Genomic DNA, 19,925 nt, shown 5'->3' with positions numbered 1-19,925 from the left:
CTGCAGTGCATCCTGTGGATGGCACACTCTGCAGCCACTGTGCGCCAGTGGTGGGGGGAGTGAATGTTTAGGGTGCCGGATGGGGTGCCAATCAAGCGGGCTGCTTTGTCCTGGATGGTGGAGAGCTTCTTGAGTGTTGTTGGAGCTGCACTCATCCAGGCAAGTGGAAAGTATTCCATCACACTCCTGACTTGTGCCTTGTAGATAGTGGAAAGGCTTTGGGGAGTCAGGTGGTGAGTCATTTGCCACAGAATACCCAGTCTCTGACCTGCTCTCGTAGCCACAGTATTTATGTGGCTGGCCCAGTTACGTTTCTGGTCAATGGTGACCCCCAGGATATTGATGGTGGGGGATTTGGCGATGGTAATGCCGTTGAATGTGAAGAGGAGGTGGCTGGACTCTTTCTTGTTGGAGATGGTCATTGCCTGGCACTTGTCTGGTACGAATGTTACTTGCCACTTATCAGCCCAAGCCTGGATGTTGTCCAGGTCTTGCTGCATGCGGGCATGGACTGCTTCATTATCTGAGGGGTTGCGAATGGAACTGAACACTGTGCAGTCACCAGCAAACATCCCCATTTCTGACTTTTATAATGGAGGGAAGGTCATTGATGAAGCAGCTGAAGATGGTTGGGCCTAGCCACTGCCCTGAGCAACTCCTGCAGCAATGTCCTGGGGCTGAGATGATAGGCCTCCAACAACCACTACCATCTTCCTTTGTGCGAGGTATGACTCCAGCCACTGGAGAGTTTTCCCCCTGGTTCCCATTGACTTCAATTTTACTAGGGCTCCTTGGTGCCACACTCGGTCAAATGCTGCCTTGATGTCAAGGGCAGTCACTCTCACCTCACCTCACCTCACCTCTGGAATTCAGCTCTTTTGTCCATATTTGGACCAAGGCGAGGTCTGGAGCCGAGTGATCCTGGTGGAACCCAAACTGAGCATCCGTGAACAGGTTATTGGTGAGTAAGTGCCGCTTGATAGCACTGTCGACGACACCTTCCATCACTTTGCTGATGATTGAGAGTAGACTGATGGGGCAGTAATTGGCCGGATTGGATTTGTCCTACTTTTTGTGGACAGGACGTACCTGGGCAATTTTTCACATTGTCTGGTAGATGCCAGTGTTGTAGCTGTACTGGAACAGTTTGGCTAGAGGCGTGGTGAGTTCTGGAGCACAAGTCTTCAGCGCGACAGCCGGGATGTTGTCGAGGCCCATGGACTTTATTGTATCCGGTGCACTCAGTTGTTTCTTGATATCACGTGGAGTGAATTGAATTGGCTCAAGACTGGCTTCTATGATGGTGGGGATATCGGGAGGAGGCTGAGCTGGATCATCCACTCGGCACTTCTGGCGGAAGATGGTTGCAAACGCTTCAGCCTTGTCTTTTGCACTCACGTGCTGGACTCCACCATCATTGAGGATGGGGATGTTTACAGAGCCTCCTCCTCCAGTTAGTTGTTTAATTGTCCACCAGCATTTACGACTGGATGTGGCAGGACTGCAGAGCTTTGATCTGATCCATTGGTTGTGGAATCGCTTCGCTCTGCCTCTAGCATGTTTCTTCCGCTGTTTAGCATGCATGTAGTCCTGAGTTGTAGTTTCACCAGGTTGGCACCTCATTTTTAGGTATGCCTGGTGCTGTTCCTGGCATGCCCTTCTACACCCCTCATTGAACCAGGGTTGATCCCCTTGCTTGTTGGTAATGGTAGAGTGAGGAATATGCCGGGCCATGAGGTTACAGATTGTGCTCGAATGCAAAGCTGCAGCTGCTGATGGCCCACAGTGCCTCATGGGTGCCCAGTTTTGAGCTGCTAGATCTGTTCTGAATCTATCCCATTTAGCACGGTGATAGTGCCACACAACGCGTTGGATGGTGTCCTCAGTGCGAAGACGCGACTTCGTCTCCACGAGGACTGTGCGGTGGTCACTCCTACCAATTCTGTCATGGACAGATGCATCTGCGACAGGTAGATTGGTGAGGACGAGGTCAAGTAGGTTTTTCCCTTGTGTTGGTTCGCTCACCACCTGCCGCAGGCCCAGTCTGGCAGCAATGTCCTTCAGGACTCTGCCAGCTCGGTCATTCGTGGTGCTACTGAGCCACTCTTGGTGATAGAAATTGAAGTCCCCCACCAATTATAAAGGTGAAATAATCTATGAACCATTTAGTGCATACACAACAACTACTTGCATTTTTATAGCACCTTTAACGTAGCAAAATGTCCCATGGCACTTCACAGGACCATTATCAGACAAAATTTGACACCAAGTCACAGAGGTATTAGGACAGGTGACCAAAAGCTTGGTCAAAGAGGTAATTTTAAAGGAACGTCTTAAAGGAGGAGAGAGATATAGAGAGACGTCGAGGTTTAAGGAGGGAATACCGGAACTTAGGACCTGGACAGCTGAAGGCACATCTCCCTATGGTGGGGCGAAAGAAATTGGGGGTGCACAAGCGGCCAGAATTGGAGGAATGCAGTTTTCGGAGGGTTGTGGGGCTGGAGGAGATGGGTAGGTGCAAGGCCATTAAGGGATTTGAACACAAGGATGAGAATTTTAAATTTGCGACGTTGCTGGACCGTGAGCCAGTGTCGGTCAGTGATCACAGGGGTGATGGGTGAACGGGACTTGGTGCGAGTTCAAATATGAGCAGCAGAGTTTTGGATGAGCTGAAGTTTATGGAGGGTAGAAGATGGGAGGCTGGCCAGGAGAGCGTTGGAATAGTTGAGTCTGGAGGTACTCTTAAAACCAGTCGAAATGTAAAATTCTCCAAAAAAAAGAGCAGTTTGCTGGGGAAATGAAACAAAGAATAACCTTCTCAGGTTGTTGCAAAAATCCTGGGAGGAAGAGATTGTAAACAGACGCGGAGTGGGAAATCCAGCGATACACTTCACTGTCGTCTGTGGTTAGGTATTGGGGGGTCCTCCTTGGAGGAGGTAACAAAAGCATGGAGGAGGGTTTTAGCAGCAGCTGGGCTGAGACAGGGACAGAGATGGCTGATATTATGGAGGTGGAAGTAGGCTATCTTTGTGACAGACAGGCTATGGAGTCGGAAGCTTCGCTCAGAGTCAAAAGGGACGCCGAGGTTGCAAACTGTTTTCAGCCTGAGACAGTGGCCAGGGAGCAGGATGGAATCGGTGGCTCGGGAATGGAGTTTGTGGTGGGGGCCAAAGACAATGGCTTCGGTCTTCCCAGTATTTAATTGGAGGAAATAGTGGAACTGTTTTGTATAAAGTCTTGCAGGAACCTGTGCAGCTGTGGTCAGAGATAAAATATATAATCGGACATCCTGTAGCAATGCTAAGTGATGATAATTCTCATACATGCTAAGTGAAAATAAACATTTCAGCTCATAAATGTTAAGCATGTGGGAAGGATTCTTGGTATTCTAAGAATTTATATTCTTCAGGTATTGATAAAAAATGTAAGTTGTCCCAGCAATGAACAGCAAACAATTGGAATTTCTCTAAAAAGCGCAGGATCACTTATTTCCTGAATAAACTTTGGAGTTGAAAAATTAAGTGCAACTTGCCAAAACAGTACTACAAGACTTGATTTTCTAATGGAGACTGGATCACGCAGATTACTTTGCCAAATGGACATGTATTACTTCAATATTGGTATTGCCATTCTTCTGTATTTTACATTGCAAAACAGCCCCTCTTATCTGCGCACTGGCTTAAGTGCAATGATGGAGTGAAACTGACTGTATTTCTGCTAAGTAAACATGAACTTATCTGGTTACTACAAATGTAGCCGGGAAAACTTTTAAGCCTGAGTTTCAATAAGAGCAGTTCACTTTGTGAAGTTACTGAGATGTGTATGTGACCATGGTGCACTATTCCTCCTGATCCTTCTCAACCTGTCTGCAGCCTTTGACAAGGTTGACCACACCATCCTCCTCCAATGCCTCTCCTCTGTTATCCAGCTGGGTGGGACTGCCCTCGCCTGGTTCCATTCTTATCTGTCTTGTCGTAGCCAGAGAATCCCCTGCAATGACTTGTCTTTCCGCTCCTGCATCTTTCCCTCTGGAGTCCCCCAAGGATCTATCCTTGCCCCCCCCCTATTTCTCATCTGCACACGGCCCCTTGGCAACATCATCTGAAAACACATGATTCCACATGTATGCTGACGATACCCAGCTCTATCTCACCAACACGTCTCTTGACCCCTCCACTGTCTGATTTATCACGTGGCTCAGCCGACAATCAGTATTGGATGAGTAAAACGTTCCTCCAACTAAATATCGGACAGACCCGAAGCCGTTGTCTTTGGCCCCCGGCACAAACTCCTTTTCCCTAGCCATCGACTCCATTCCTCTCCCTGGCCACTGTCTGAGGTTGAACCAGTCAGTTACAGCCTCTGCGTCCTATTTGATCCTGAGCTGAGCTTCTGGCCCCATATTACCCTCCATCATCAAGACTGCCTACTTCCACCACCATAATATCATCCGTCTCTACCCCTGCCTCAGCCCATCTGCTGCTGAAACCCTCATCCATGCTTTTGTCCTCCGGACTCGACTATTCTAATGCTCTCCTGGCTGACCTCCCACCTTGCACCCTCTGTATACTTCAGCTCATCTGAGACTCTGCTGCCCGTTCTGTTCACTCATTGCAACTGTGCAACTTGTAATGTACGATAATTCCCGGTGAAGTTCTGGTAAAAGTTATTGCTGTAAAGAAGATAGCCAACGTGGAAGTGATTTTAATAACCTAACTTTTATGGTTAATAAAATCATTTTAACTTTTTTCCCATAGGGTCCCTGATAGCTGGAGAGTATACTTACCCCTTCCGATTTCTTCTTCCAGGTGAGCATATGTTTATATATTCCAAGAGGCTTTAATGGTGTTGCTATTACATAGTTAAATTAATGCATGGTGTAAAACTTTTTATCCTGGAGAAGGCTCGTCGCGGAGGCCATTTGGCCTATCGTGCTATGTCAGTGTTACCTCCATGCTAGATCTGTCTACTCAACTCCCATTTCCCTACTCTTCACGTGTTTTCTTAAATATTTTTCTTCCTGTTTAATTCCTTTTTTGAATGTCATGATTTTGTGTGTTTGGTATATAAGGAAGTGACATTTATTTTAATAAAACATGCAGTGTTTTAACTTCCATCCACTTCGATTTATATTTCCGTACTTTTTTTCTGAAAAAGGTTCAATTCCTATTTTCAAAGTATTTGACCTTGGTTGTCAATTGCTTACTTTCTGGATTTCTTCCCATTCTATGACTGCGCAAGTTTCTTTATATACTGAGAATCATGCTTTGAGATGAGACTGTAATCCTGGATATAGTTCATTTACTAACTTCCATTAACTTTCTAGAATTTGTTCCGGAATGAGATGAAGATTTCATACTGCATCAGTAGACAAATCTCATTGTCGCATCTTGTTCACACCAGGTTCTTTAATCCCTTGTTATGCACTAATCCTGTTGGTGATGCCTTTACCATTTTTCAGCCCTTCAGATGAGATGTTAAACCAAGGCCAATAGATGCTAGAAAATGCAGTTCTTGAAAAATCCTTTGCAGAAAGCCCATTCAAGCTGATTTTTTTTTTAAAAAATGGTTGAAACTACATTTATTTAATGCTCCCCTTTAGTTTCTTCAGTATGCTTTTCGTGGGCCCGCTGCCGCTCAGGTCCGCTCCGCTGCGCCCCGCCGGTACCTCTGGTTTTGAGGCCTCTTCCCCCGCTCTTCATGGGCCTGCTGCCGCTCTTCATGGGCCTGCTGCCGCTCTTCATGGTCCATATCGGTACCAACGACGTAGGTAGAAAGAGGGATGAGGTCCTGCAGAAAGATTTTAGGGAGTTGGGAAAGAGATTAATAAGCAGGACCTCAAAGATAGTAATCTCCGGATTACTCCTGGTGCCACGCGCTAATGAGTATAGAAATAGGACGATAGAGCAGTTGAATGTGTGGCTGGAGAGATGGTGTCAGAGGGAGGGCTTTAGATTCCTGGAGCATTGGGACCAGTTCTGGGGGAGGTGTGACCTGTACAGGCTAGACGGGTTGCACCTCAACAGAGCTGGGACTAATGTCCTTGTGGGGAGGTTCGCTAGTGCTATGGGGGAGGGTTTAAACTAATTTGGCCGGGGGTGGGGGGTGTGCGGGTGGGCATCAGGATGTAGCGTTGGAAAGGAGAAACAAGGTGCACCAAGGATTGGGAGAGACAGATAGCACTAGAGTAAGAAATAGTACGGTATTAGGTGGGTTCAGATTGAGAGAATACAAGAAGGTCTAAGATAGGTTTACAGTGTGTGTGTGTAAATGCACTAAGCATCATAAACAAGGTTGGTGAGCTGCAGGCGCAATTAGTCACAAGGGAATATGATGATGTGGCGATAATGGAGAACTGGCTCAAAAAAGGGCAGGATTGGGTACTAAATATTCCTGGATACAAAGTGTTCAGGAAAGATAGGGAAAGAAAGAAAGATGGGGGTGGGGGGTGGTGGCAGTATGTTGCTGTGCTGGAGAGAGAGGATGTCCTGGGGAGGTCAAGGACAGAATCTATTTGGTTAGAGTTTGAGAAACAATAGAGGTGCCATTATACTACTGGGGGTATTCGATAGGCCACTAACTAGTGGGAAGGATATAGAGGAGCAAATTTGCAGGGAAATTAGAGATGTGCAAGAGCCATAGAGTAGTGATAATCGGGGACTTCAACTATCCTAATATGGACTGGGATAGCAATAGTGTAAGGGGCAAAGATGGGGAGGAATTTTTGAAGGTTGTTCAGGAGAACTTTTTTGACCAGTACGTTTCCGGCCCAACGAGAAAGGAGGCATTGCTGGATCAGGTTCTGGGGAATGAAGTGGGCCAAGTGGAGCAAGTGTCAGTGGGGGAACATTTAGGGGACAGTGATCATAGTATCATAAGGTTTAGATTAGCTATGGAAAAGAACAAGGACCACTCTAAAGTAAAAATACTCAGTTGGAGGAGGGCCAATTTCAGTGGGATGAGAACGGATCCGGGTAAATTGGAATCAAAGATTGGCAGGCAATACTGTAATTGAACAATGGGTGGCCTTGAAAGAGGAGATGGTTGGGGTACAGTCTAGGTTCATTCCCACAAGGGGGAAAGGTAGGGTAACTAAAGCCAGAGCTCCCTGGATGACAAAAGAGATGGAGAGTAAGATGAAGCAGAAAAAAGGGGTGTATGACAGATGTCAGGTTGATAATACAAATGAGAACCAGGCTGAATATAGAAAGTTCAGAGGGGAAGCGAAAGTTAGGGGCAAAGAAAGAGTATGAGAATAGACTAGCGGCTAACATAAAAGGGAATCCAAAAGTCTTCTCTCGGCATGTAAACAGTAAACGGGTAGTAAGAGGAGGGGTGGGACCAAAAAGGAGATCTGTGCTTGGAGGCAGAGGGCATGGCTGAGGTACTCAATGAGTACATTGCCTCTGTCTTTACCAAGGAAGATGCTACTGCCAAAGTCACAGTAAAAGAGGTTGTTGAGATACTGGATGGGCTAAAAAAGAGGAGGTACTGGAAAGGCTAGTTGTACTTAAAGTGGATAAGTCACCCAGTCCAGATGGGATGCATCCTAGGCTGCTGAGGGAAGTAAGGGTGGAGATTGTGGAGGTATTGGCCATTATCTTCCAATCGTCCTTCGATATGGGGGTGGTGCCAGAGGACTGGAGGAGTTCAAAAAGGGTGTAAGGATAAACCCAACTACTACAGGCCAGTCAGTTTAACCTCGGCAGTGGAAAACTTTTAGAAACAATAATCAGAGACAAAATTAACAGTCACTTGGACAAGTGTGGATTAATTAAGGAAAGCCAGCATGGCTTTGTTGAAGGCAAATCGTGTTTAACTAATTTGATTGAGTTTTTTGGTGAGGTTACAAAGAGGGTCGATGATGGCAATGCAGTTGATGCGTATATGGACTTCCAAAAGGCGTTTGATAAAGTGTACCATAATAGGCTTGTCATCAAAGTTGAAGCCCATGGAATAAAAGGGGCACTGGCAGTATGGATACAAAATTGGCTCAGTAACAGGAAACAGAGTAGTGGTGAATGGTTGTTTTTCTGACAGGAGGCAGGTACACAGTGGTGTTCCCCAGGGGTCGGTACTCGGAACATTGCTTTTCTTGATGTATATTAATGACTTGGACTTGGGTGCACAGGGCAAAATTTCAAAATTTGCAGATAACGCATAACTTGGAAGGGTAGTGAACAGCGAGGAGGATAGTGATGATAGACTTCAAGAGGACATAGACAGGCTGGTGGAATGGGTGGACACGTGGTAGATGAAATTTAACGCAGAAAAGTGTGATGTGATACATTTTGGTCGGAAGAACGAGGCAATATAAGCTGAAGGGTACAATTCTGAAAGGTGTGCAGGAACAGAGACATCCAGGAGTATATGTGTGCAGGTTGAGAAAGTGGTTAAGAAAGCACACGGGATCCTGGGCTGTATAAATAGAGGCATAAAGTACAAAAGCAAGGAGGTTATGTTGAACCTTTATAAAACAATGGTTCAGCCACAACTGATGTATTGTGTCCAGTTCTGGCCACCGCACTTGAGGAAGGATGTGAAGGCCTTAGAGAGGATTGAGGGACTTCAGTTACGTGGATAGACTGGAGAGGCTGGGCTTATTCTCCAAAGAGCAGAGGAGATTTGATAGAGGTATTCCAAGTCATGAAGGGTCTGGATAGAGTCGATAGAGAGAAACTGTTCCCATTGGCAGAAGGGGCAAGAACTGGAGGACATAGATTTAAGGTGATTGGCAAAAGAACCAAAGGCGACACGAGGAAAAACTTTTTTACACAGCGAGTGATGCACTGCCCAAGGGGGTGGTGGAGGCAGATTCAGTTGTGACTTTCAAAACTGAATTGGATAAGTACTTGAAGGGAAAAGTTTGCAGGGCTACTGGGATAGGGCAGGGGAGTGGGATTAGCTGGATTGCTCATGCAGAGAGCCGGCATGGACTCAATGGGCCGAATGCTCTCCTTCCGTGCTGTCATCGTTCTGTGATTCTATTCTATGTTCTAGCTCTCCTTGAATAATTTTCCCTCCTCCCCAAACTGAACTGGGAAAGACTGGCAGTCAGTGGTGTCACCATTCGTAAGTAGTTAATGTAGAAGAAGCTGTTGCACATACCAGTAGGAATATCCCATTATTGCTCTATATACATTTGATCAAATAACTTGAGCATGAATTAGCCAAATCCATTTATATACAGATCAGATACAGCATAAACAAATCTTAAATTTGAATCTGTTTTTGACTTGGTACTGATAGAACTGCTTTAAGTCTGATTATAATGCACTTGCCTAATGTAACAATTCCACAGAATCTACTGTACAAAAGTGATTTTTAAAAATGCTGTGCTGTAAATAACATATTTGAGTTATTACAATTCTTCGTTCCACAAGCCATCTGTGGCTGAGGGAGGGCAGTTTGGTAATTTGCCCTCGTGCTTCTCCGAATGGCGCTGTGCAACCAGCCACCAGCAGGCGATTTATTTCATTCCAGCGTATTTCTCCTTGCCATTTAATTGTTCTCCATTTTTGTAACTTCAATTCTTCCTTTGCAGAAGGTGAAAGCTCTAGTTTGTATTACTAATACAGAGCAGTGGTTATCAAACTTTTCAGTGTGAGGAACCTCCTCACAAATGTTGACACCTGTCCGAATTTCCAAAAGATAGTGTTTGTTGCCCAAAAGAAAGCAGTGCCATAATTTCAGAAAAATTTAAAATGCAGAATTGTTGAGCCCGTGCTCATGGTTCGAGATAGACCCAGCTCCAGATACAAATCTGATGACTTTACGAATCCCAGTTTGAAAAACTATGATCTTGAGGAGACAAGTAAAGACAACTGGGAGGAAAATGTACCTTGTTGTACAAGTGTTTTAATGTTTATGCTCTTCACCCTTTCTGTGCCATTCTGTATTCCATATCCAAGAGGTCAGATATTTAATCTGTTCCCTGGCTTTTGGCAGATTTTCTCCAGAACTATTCACTCGATGGTATGGCAGTGTTTCCTCTCTTTCCTTCTATCCTTGGGTGAGCACATTGCCCAGAAACCTGACTGAGAATAAGAAGTAGCCCTATGGGAAATTCCTGGGGAGGACATGAATTTTGCTGTTCTGCATTTGTGTCAATGAGCACACCAGTGTTTAAAAACATTTTTTGATTTTCATATTGTAATTACTTTGAAAAGGAATGCAGTAGATATGGTCATTAAGGTGCTGATTTAACTTGTGTAACTTTTTTCTCTTTCAAGCGACTGCTCCTACTTCATTTGAAGGTCTTTTTGGGAAGATAAGCTATCGCATCAGAGCTACGGTAGAAACTGCACGATTCTCAAAAGATTATAAAACTGAGAAGGCGTTTTACATTCTTAACCTGCTCAACCTGAATGAGATCAGTGATATTGAGGTAAATTTAATGATTCGGCAAAGATTGCAACATTGTCAGTAGCACCTAGTAAATCTACTTTCAAGCATATAAATTGTCATAGTGACCGTGATTATTTTGTACAGTGCTAGTTTTTAATATGAACTTTCAGCAAACCCGATACATATGGTTACCACGTTGTAAATTATTTTTATAATGAACTGTTGGTAAATTGATAAAATGATGCATTGACTGTTAACGATACTGGCCACAAGAACGAAACTGGTAGTCATTTGTTAAATGTGCACAGGCATAGATTTTCCACCATAGGTGTAGTTTGATAACGCTGCTTTGAAGCATCTTGGGACATTTTACTACACTAAAGGCGCTATATAAATGCAAGTTCTTGTTTAGATTTGATTGGCAGGTTTTAGACAAATTCAAATGCAAGTGTGCTGTTTGCTCCAATTTTCCAAGGTCAGGGAAGAGGTAGTTACTCAGACTTGTAAAAGGTGGGAAATGGTATTCCACAAGGATCGGTGCTGGTACCACTGTTGTTCACCATTTACAAGAACGATTTGAACTCTGGAATCGGAAGTACAATTTCAAAATTTGCGGACGACACCAAATTGGGGGGTATAGTTACGACAGAATGGGTGTGTAATTGGTAAATGAATTTCAATATAGATAAGTGTGAGGTATTACAATTTGGTAGGAAGAACAAGGGGGTCATATACTGCTTGGATAACGAGTCTAAATGGGGTAGAGGAGCAGAGGGATCTGGGGATGCAGATACATAAATCGTTAAAAGTAGCGACGCAGGTTAATAAAGCTATTTTTTTTAAAAAGCAGGGAAGAGACACTTACATATATCTAAAAATTTGTTACAAATAGTGCCAGAGGACTGGCGGACAGCTAATTTGATTCCTATATTTAAAGAGGGAGATAAAACCAATCCAGGGAACTATAGACCAATTAGCTTAATGTTGGTGGTTGGAAGGATGATGGAATCCTTGCTCCAAGACATAATAGAAAAATATCTAGAAACTGAAAATATAATGAAGAATAGTCAGCACAAATTTCAAAAGGGAAGGTCATGCTTGACCAACCTTATCTAATTCTTTGTAGAAGTAACAGAAAGGATAGACAAGGGTAATGCAGTAGATATAATATTTTTGGATTTTCAAAAAGGCCTTCGATAAAGTACTTTATAGTAGACTCATGACTAAGGTCAGAGCATGTAGAGTCGGGACAAGTATAGAATGGATAGCAAGCTGGTGACAAAACAGAAGAGAGAGAGTAGGGGTTAAAGATAGTTACTCAGACTGGCAAAAGGTGGGAAATAGTATTCCTCAAGGATTGGTGCTGGGAACACTGTTGTTCACCATTAACATGAACGATTTGGACTATGGAATCGGAAGTACAATTTCAAAATTTGCAGACGACACCAAATTGGGGGATATAGTTAATACTGAGGAGGACTGCAACAAAATACAGGAAGACATTAATAAACTTGCAGAATGGGCGTGTAATTGGCAAATGAATTTCAATATAGACAAGTATGAGGTATTACGTATTGGTGGGAATAATAATGGGGGTCACATATTGCTTGGATAATAAGAGTCTAAATGGGGTAGAGATACACAAATCATTAAAAGTAGCGACGCAGGTTAATAAGGCCATAAAAAGAGCAAACCAAGCACTCGGGTTCGTTTCTGGAGCGATAGAATTGAAAAGCAGAGAAGGTATGTTAAACTTGAATAGAACCTTGGTTCGACTACTCTTGGAGTACTGTGAACAGTTCTCCATTTAATAGAAAGGATATAGAGGCACTGGAAAAGGTGCAAAAAAAATTTACTGGGTTGATATGTGTAACCTTACTATTCTGGTATCAGGAAAAATTGAGCAGGCTGGGGCTCTTTTCTCTAGAAAAGAGACTGAGGGGTGACCTGATAGAAGTCTTTAAGATTCTGAAAGGATTTGATAGGGTCGACGTAGAGAAGATCTTTCCACTCATGGGGAAGACCAGAACTAAGGGCCATAAATATAAGATAGTCACTAATAAATCCAGTAGGGAATTCAGGAGAAACCTCTTTACGCAGAGAGTGGTTTTAATGTGGAACTTGCTACTACAAGGAATAGTTGAGGCAACTAGTATCGATGCATTTAAGGAAAGCTGGATAAACACATGAGGGAGAAAGGAATAGAAAGATATGCTGATAGTTAGATGAAGTAGGCAGGGAGGAGACTCATGTGGAGCATAAACACCAGCGTTGGGCTGAATGGCCTGTTTCTGTGCTGTATGTTCTATGTAATTCTATGTAACTCATTACAAGAGCTTCAGGTTTAAATTAGGACTGGCAAAAGGAAAACACTGGTGATGATGGAAGCGGGAAATATTGTGTATGTGAATCTTAAAAGGAAGGCAACAATTGAAGGGAAGTGGCACAATAAGGTTACAAAAATTCTGTGGGTCTTTGGAGACCCTCAAAAGCCATTTCAGCCTTTGCCAAGGCGAATGGGGCTGGAGGCTAACGAGAGAAAGTCAATCAAAGTGCTGATCAGAATCCAGAGGCAAGTGACAGGGCAGCCCAGCACCTGAATCCCTGTTTGCAGCTGAGGTCAAAGTGCTGGTGCATGAGGTGGTTGCAAGGACCTCTGTGCCATTCTACAGAACCATCCCCCATGCTTGCAAGGAGATGAAGCCTATTTTCAGGCCCATAGCAGAGACTTACTGGCAGTGGATGTACCAGGCCTATGCTACATAGTACCTACAGGTGTCCATGTAGCACATGGAAGGGCTCTGCACCTGGTTGTCAATTCAGATTCTGTGAAGACAGTTCTCTGCCACTGCCAGGCAGGTGTGACACGGACTCTAGATATGGTTGGCAGGTGCAGCAAATCAGCTCCGACTGGCTGATCATCACCCTGGCACGGCACTGGCTTGGCATACTGTGAATGGTATGCTCTTGAGGAAACATCCAAAAGTACAGTTAGTCATGCATCCACATACCTTTAGTGGTGCTGCTGCGTCTGCTGTCACAGTTTCTTTTGGGAAGCGGAGCTGCTGCCTGCATTATCAGCCAAAGCAAAGTATATTTACCTCTGAAAAAGATGTGCAAAAAAGGCTGCCTGTATCCTGACTCCATCCCTGCAGTTCATGCCACAACCAAAATTGAAATGGTTTTTGGATCACTAATCAGGGCCAAAGCTTCCCAGGTGAAGCAATTTTTTTTTACTACATACACCAGCACGCTATGTATGGGTACCTAGCTTGGCTTGTTTTATTTTAAAGAACTTACATAAGTTAGCCACTGTGTATGTTTGCAGCATGTTGGTGTGTGAGCAGGTTTAAAAACAATCTGGGCTTATTTTACACTAACAAGAAAACCAGTCCAGTGCCAAAAACTGCCTTGATTGTAGGAGGGTTTGAGTCAAGAAGGAGGTTACTGCCGAATGAAGAGTCAACAGGTGGGGGTGGGGGAAGGAAGGAAGATACCTTTGACAGATAGTTGGAACCAATTCTTGCACATTGATTGATTATAATCTGTTTTATGGAAGCCACGTTTATAGTTTGCCAGCTGTAAGGGCCAATGCTCCTACTTTGTCCCTTTAGATTTCTATTCCCTATCTGATGTTCATACGGTGTCTCACCATTTGTATTTCTATTTTTTTAAAAAAGAGATTTATAAAATTGTGGCTCAACTTGTCGTCATTGTTAATTTTCTGCTTTTTTGTTTAACGTGTTGATCATGTGAGAGAAACCTGGTTGGACAGGATTGTTGAGTCAGATGATAGTTTAGTTCCATCACCCGGTTTGACAATATACATTCTTCACTGTTACTCACCTGTTTCAACTGCCCCTCACTTTTGGATTCAGTTTGCCCAAAATTAGCAGTGAAAAAGGATTTTTGGAAAAGGTACTAATAGCGAAACTCCTTTTTAGTATCTGACCAATCTTTCTGAACAATGACACAAACCTTCTAAAAGGGCTGCATTCTGCAGTAGAATGTTGTGGAAAATTGTTTCTGTAAGAAATCTCTCAGTACAATAATTTACATGTAGATTAGTTTTCAAAATGGTTTGCTGTGTAGTAATTTGAAAAGCTAGCAATTCCAAATTTGACAACACTAATTTTCTCCAATATTGTTCACTTTCAAATGTTTTGCTTGTGAAGTAAAATTACAATTTCTCCATTCTATTGATTCTACCCAAATTTGAGGTAAAGCATATGGTGTACTTACAATCATTAATATGAAACCTTATAGAACTTGACCTCGGACTTAGCCGCAGGAAATAACCACCTTGGTCATGAAGTAGAAACAAAGGGGAAGGAAGGTGTTACTTTGTGTATGTATCAGAACAATGAAAGTTTTAAAAAAAAATTTGCTGTAACATCTTTTTATAGTTGCAAAACACCTTGGTTCTTCTGCTTTCCCTTTCACTTCTGACATGTGATGGAACTAATAGGACGTAAAATTTTGGTGTGGTGCTGCAGGTGTATGTTATCAGGACCTCATTGCTGCTTTCAGTGGCTGGAAGGATCTAGAAATGTGCCAGGAAATACATTGAGCTGAGTCGGTGAGGGGCCCGAGGTATACATTAAGATTTCAAGGGTCAGCGTGGCAAATGGCCTCCCCACCCCTTATACTGATGGCCATTTTAATTATGCCAACTGTAGTGGCAAATAGGAGCTGAATTATGGGTTAATTTGATTATTGTTAATTTGTTTTCTACTATGTGTGGGGTTTCAAGTTTGAAAGGATGGATTGTCGGCGAAAAGCAGGATATCTCTGATCAGTAACCTGATTGAAAACTACATGGTTTGGCTAGAAACTGGTTGCAGTCTACATATGAGCTCGTGATGAAGGTAACTTATGAATAATTGAAGGTAATTGAAGGCTACAAGTGCTGGCTGGTTCAGTTTGGTCCTGGAAGTTGTGAGTCATAAAATCAAACAAATCGAAACTAACATGGTTAACATGAGCGCAGCTGTTAATAACACTAGTCTTGCTTCAATTATTGTAACTTAATAGCCGAAGTGCCTTACTGTACATACAATTGTTTTATTAACTGTATTGGTCAGGATTGGTCCATTTGATTATTGCTCGCTGGAATTGGTGAGTGAGTAACTGAGGTAATAGCTCTGCTCCGTTAGAGCCGTCAGTTTCAGAAGTAGCTTGAACACTGTTTGAAATGTTAAGTTTGTGTTAACGGTATCCAAAACGTGAATGTAAAGGAAATGATGTTCATTGGGGTGCATTGAATACTATTGTAATTTAAGACGTTGCAATTGACTAAGGAGTTTAAATTCAGTGATTTATTGAGGTGATAAGTGCAGCAGATCATTGCACTTCATGAACTCACTAAAAGTAGCAAATTGTATTAAATGCTGATAACACAAGCAAAATTGCCCTTCTGTAATAAAGGTAAAACTTGGAGTGCATCAAAGAATTTGGCCACAGAGCAAGAAACTCCACCCAAGCTGAGGTCTTCTAGCTATCCAGTTGCGGTCCATCCATTGTTTATGCATTAAGAAACAGGAGCCTTGTAATAAAACAAAACTAATTGTTCTAAGAGTTCTACTTGTATATTCTTTGGTAACTAAGAAATTGTCCAGCAAGTCGTCTTTGCCCTTTACACTTGCCTGTGCCTCCTCTTCTCATTTCTCCCTTCCTTCAACCTGGTTCTTCCCATGCCAGGTTAAGGATTGATGACCTGCTGCCATTGTTCTGTTCATACTACTCTGACTGTAGTTACATGGGATGATGTCTATTTTGAAGTTGAAACTAGCCACACTAGCTTCACTTGGGATCTTTACACTTGCAAGCAGTTGGGAGAGAAGATGATTAAGGAGCTTTCAGTTTAGATCTCAAGTAGGATTGTGTAATGCCTACTGTACCATACAGTTTGCCTCTTCTCTAATTAACCAAAAAACTTTACACCATTACTTGATCTAACATGGTATGTGAGCGCTGATCTCACAAAGGAATTCAAGTGACCCTCTCTGCAGTGAAATGCTTTACAGTTAATATAAGGATTTTTTTTAAACTAACTTTTTGGGCTTTTTTTCTTGACAGCAACCAAATGTCATAAGTATGACCAAGAAGTTTAGCTACCTGATTGTGAAAAGTGGGGTTGTGGCTTTATCAGTAAGCACTGATCTTAAAGGATACACTTCAGGGCAGATCATCCAGCTAACTACAGCCATCCAAAACAAGTCTGGGAAGGATATTGGTAACATTGTCGCCAGTCTAATCCAGGTAATCTTTCGATCTGTGCTGCATTACAAGCTTCTGCAGTCCTGAGTTTTCAGTCACTGCATTCTGAAATGTCAGTGCTTGAAATAATACAATCACTGTCGTGCCTTTACAATGACTAAAATTATTAATGAAAATAGCTCTATTAAATTCTTTACAAAAATCTAATCTCTAAAATTTAGTTTTACTGAAACTACGCTGAACTTGACCCTTGACCAGAATTTTATTTTGTACAACAGATGTACTTTTTCTCCTTTTGAGTGCTGAAAAGTTAGCAGCAGGAGCTAACTGCAAAGTGAGGAGGCTGTCAGCAAATATGTGAATTAATTTACTCAGTAAATGCATTTAATATTAGTACTAATTTACTAAAATGTTATATTCTAGTGAGCGAGCATGCCGTTCGAGATATAATTTTCAGACGTCCGCAAAATAAATGATGTGCTTCATATTGAATCCATTAAACTGAATCATGCATTGCCTCTGATGAACCAGGTGTGACTTATGAAGCCAAGTCAAGCTTAAACTTCTGAAGTTTAATGAGTACATCTGAAATATAATGAGCCTCATTTATATTAATGTTTTGCTTGGAGCCCATTTTTAATTGGTGTCTCAGTTCAATTATCTATTCAAAAAAAGACTTTCCAGTTCTTTTCAAAACTGTTAGAAATGCTCTACAGTTTTGAGTACAATTTAAGATTGTTCTTGGGCTCCAATTCAGTGTACTTAAAAGTTGACCAATGTCCTTTTAATTATGTGCCTGCAATTGCACAAAATAAAACAGTACGGCCACACTTACACAAAAATGTTCAGTGGTAACTTACTGGATCAATAGATTAGTTCAAATTTCTGTTACATTGGCTTATAGAAAGATTGAAGTAAAAACATAAACACATACCAAAGTTTTAGTCGTATTTGCTGTGCTGTTACGTATTGTAAGGACTCGTGCTGTGTGAACATGCCAATGTTTACTGTCTGTATTTCCACTCTAATAGCATTTTGTCTGCCATGACAACCTACTGTAGACAGGTACCACAGCATATGCATTTTCTGGGCTTTTTATTTTCTCCAAGTAAGAAAATCGACTGAATTATAGATAGTTTTGAGATTTCAGGTTTCTTGGATTTGGAATTTTAGGAATTGCTACTTTCTTGGGAACATAAAACTGGAGTAGACCATTCAACCCCTCGAGCCTGTTCCACAATTCAATTAGATCATGGCTGGGAAAATGCCTTTTGTCCTAACTTCTTTGTAAAGGAAAGGCTAAGATTCACTGCAAAGCATGATGAAAGAAATTATTTAATTACAGTGATTAGTGTTTGACTGCTCCGACAGTAAGTATTACCAGATTTATAGCAAGTCACATAGGCCATTCAAGGGAGAACACTTCAACTAAAAGACTAATTTCCAACTCTGCTTCAACAGTAATTGTTTTGCTGTTTGTGTTTCGCACTTATTGCTGTTCAAGCTTTGTATTTACTGTATATCTACTTACCCCGTTCCCTGCACTACCAGTATACTTCCAGTAAAGATAACTCTGCCAATGTTCTCTAATATTGAAAGGATCAACATATATCTATATAACTTGGTGCTTAGGCAGGAATTTAGAAACTACTCCCTCTTCATCTATCTGGATAGACCAAATTTGAAACCAAGTATTTCAGTGAAAAATAGTCAATGTGTTGCATTTCCTGAAAACATAGAACAATATCTGCTTATATATTGTGCTGAGACGTGTGCTAGTGGTGCAGGCTCCCGAAATGCATTGTCAGCTGCAATCTAAAAATAAACTTGTCGGGATTCATTAAGGCCAGCATCCAGGAAGGCCTGGAAAAAGTGGATCTTTCCAGTCATCTGCCTTAGTGAGTCACAGTAACTTTACATTTGGGTTGCAGCCGGTTGTATGAGACCTGTAGATTGGGAAACACTGGCATCTGCAGGTAACATGGCTGCTAGATATTCTAAGTGGTTATTGCTGTCTCCGATCAAGCACCCTGTTCTTCCCCAGCCTTCTTTATGTTGGTGTTTATCATTGCCTTATGAAGCTGTTCTACAATTGATTTGTGGGAAACTGGATTATAATCTGTCTGCTGCAAGCTTATTCTCCTTTATAACCAGATCCATACAGTAATTCTCTTTTTTAAAAAAAATGACAGGGTAATGTGACAAACAAAAGTGTACGTTAAGAAGTTTACAATCAACTACTTTAAACTCATTTGCCTTATATGAATGTGCAGCTCTGTTTACTTAATCAAAAGACACATTCCCTCCTCCCATAACTATTGGTTTCCATGAGCTTGGCTCCATTTCTGTTGGTAGTCTTTGTCAATACAGCCCAGGTTCATGAAGTGCAGTATTTCATATTGCATGAGTGACATTCATAATAAGGATTTTGATATCACAAATGACCATGGCTTCACTTCTTCTGCAGGTTGCTTTCATGGTTTTCAGTGTTGTAAATTTATGATTCAGCCCTTCTGGTATTGTTTTCACCTTTTGCTTTAATTTCAAATTAATTAATATCTCTTGATATCTGTTTTGGCATTATGTTACAGAAAGTTACCTATAAATCAAAGCGAATAATCTATGATCTGCGGACAATTGCAGAGGTTGAAGGGTCAGGAGTGAAGTCTTGGAAACAAGCAGAATGGAAGGAGCAGATTATTGTGCCACCATTACCTCAGTCATCGCTACATGGTTGTAATTTAATACAAATCGATTATTTCATCCAGGTGAGGAGGATGTGAATTAAGTATCTAAACCCCAATTAACAACCAATAGGATAGAGGAATTTGTCTTATCTCCCTTCTGTTCCTCCTTGCCCCCCAAACAAAATAGTAAATTTTGAACATGCTGGCCTTGGCAGAAACTGTTAAAATGCATACTACTGTAACATAAGGCAGGTTACAGCTTTGGCACCCAACAGCAACTTGCATTTATTTAGCGCCGTTAACATGGTTAAACATCCCAAGTCGTTTTACAGGAGTGTAATCAGATAAAAATTGACACTGAGCCAAAGAATGAGAAAGTAGGACAGATTGTCAAACATCTGGTCGAAGAGGTAGGTTTTAATCAGTGTTTTAAAGGAGGAGAGAGAGGTGGAGAAACGAAGAGGTTTGGGGAGGGAATTTGAGTTTAGGTCCGAGACGGCAGAAGGCACGGCCGCCAATGGTTGGGCGAAGGAAGTGGGGGATGCACAAGAGGCCAGAGTTGGAGGAACACTGAGTTCTTGGAGGGTTGTCGGGCTGGAGAAGGTTACAGAGATGGGGAGGGTCGAGGCCATGGTGGGATTTGAACGCGAGGATAATAATTTTAAAATTGAG

At 42.2% G+C, this 19,925-nt stretch overlaps 1 protein-coding gene across 1 annotated transcript in view; it reads left to right on the top strand.

Moving 5' to 3' along the window:
* arrdc1b (arrestin domain containing 1b) overlaps positions 1 to 19,925 on the top strand; it is a 65,886-nt gene that overhangs the window by 37,771 nt on the left and 8,190 nt on the right. Inside the window, exons 3-6 of the mRNA XM_067969607.1 lie at positions 4,758 to 4,808; positions 10,233 to 10,387; positions 16,426 to 16,608; positions 19,158 to 19,334. Of these exons, the coding sequence (XP_067825708.1) occupies positions 4,758 to 4,808; positions 10,233 to 10,387; positions 16,426 to 16,608; positions 19,158 to 19,334 (566 nt within the window). The remainder of the gene's footprint in view (positions 1 to 4,757; positions 4,809 to 10,232; positions 10,388 to 16,425; positions 16,609 to 19,157; positions 19,335 to 19,925) is intronic.

Source organism: Heptranchias perlo, chromosome 31, assembly GCF_035084215.1.
Source record: "Heptranchias perlo isolate sHepPer1 chromosome 31, sHepPer1.hap1, whole genome shotgun sequence".
NCBI lineage: Eukaryota > Metazoa > Chordata > Chondrichthyes > Hexanchiformes > Hexanchidae > Heptranchias > Heptranchias perlo.
Note: the sequence above shows the minus strand (reverse complement) of the source record. Positions and strands in the feature narration are given on the sequence as shown.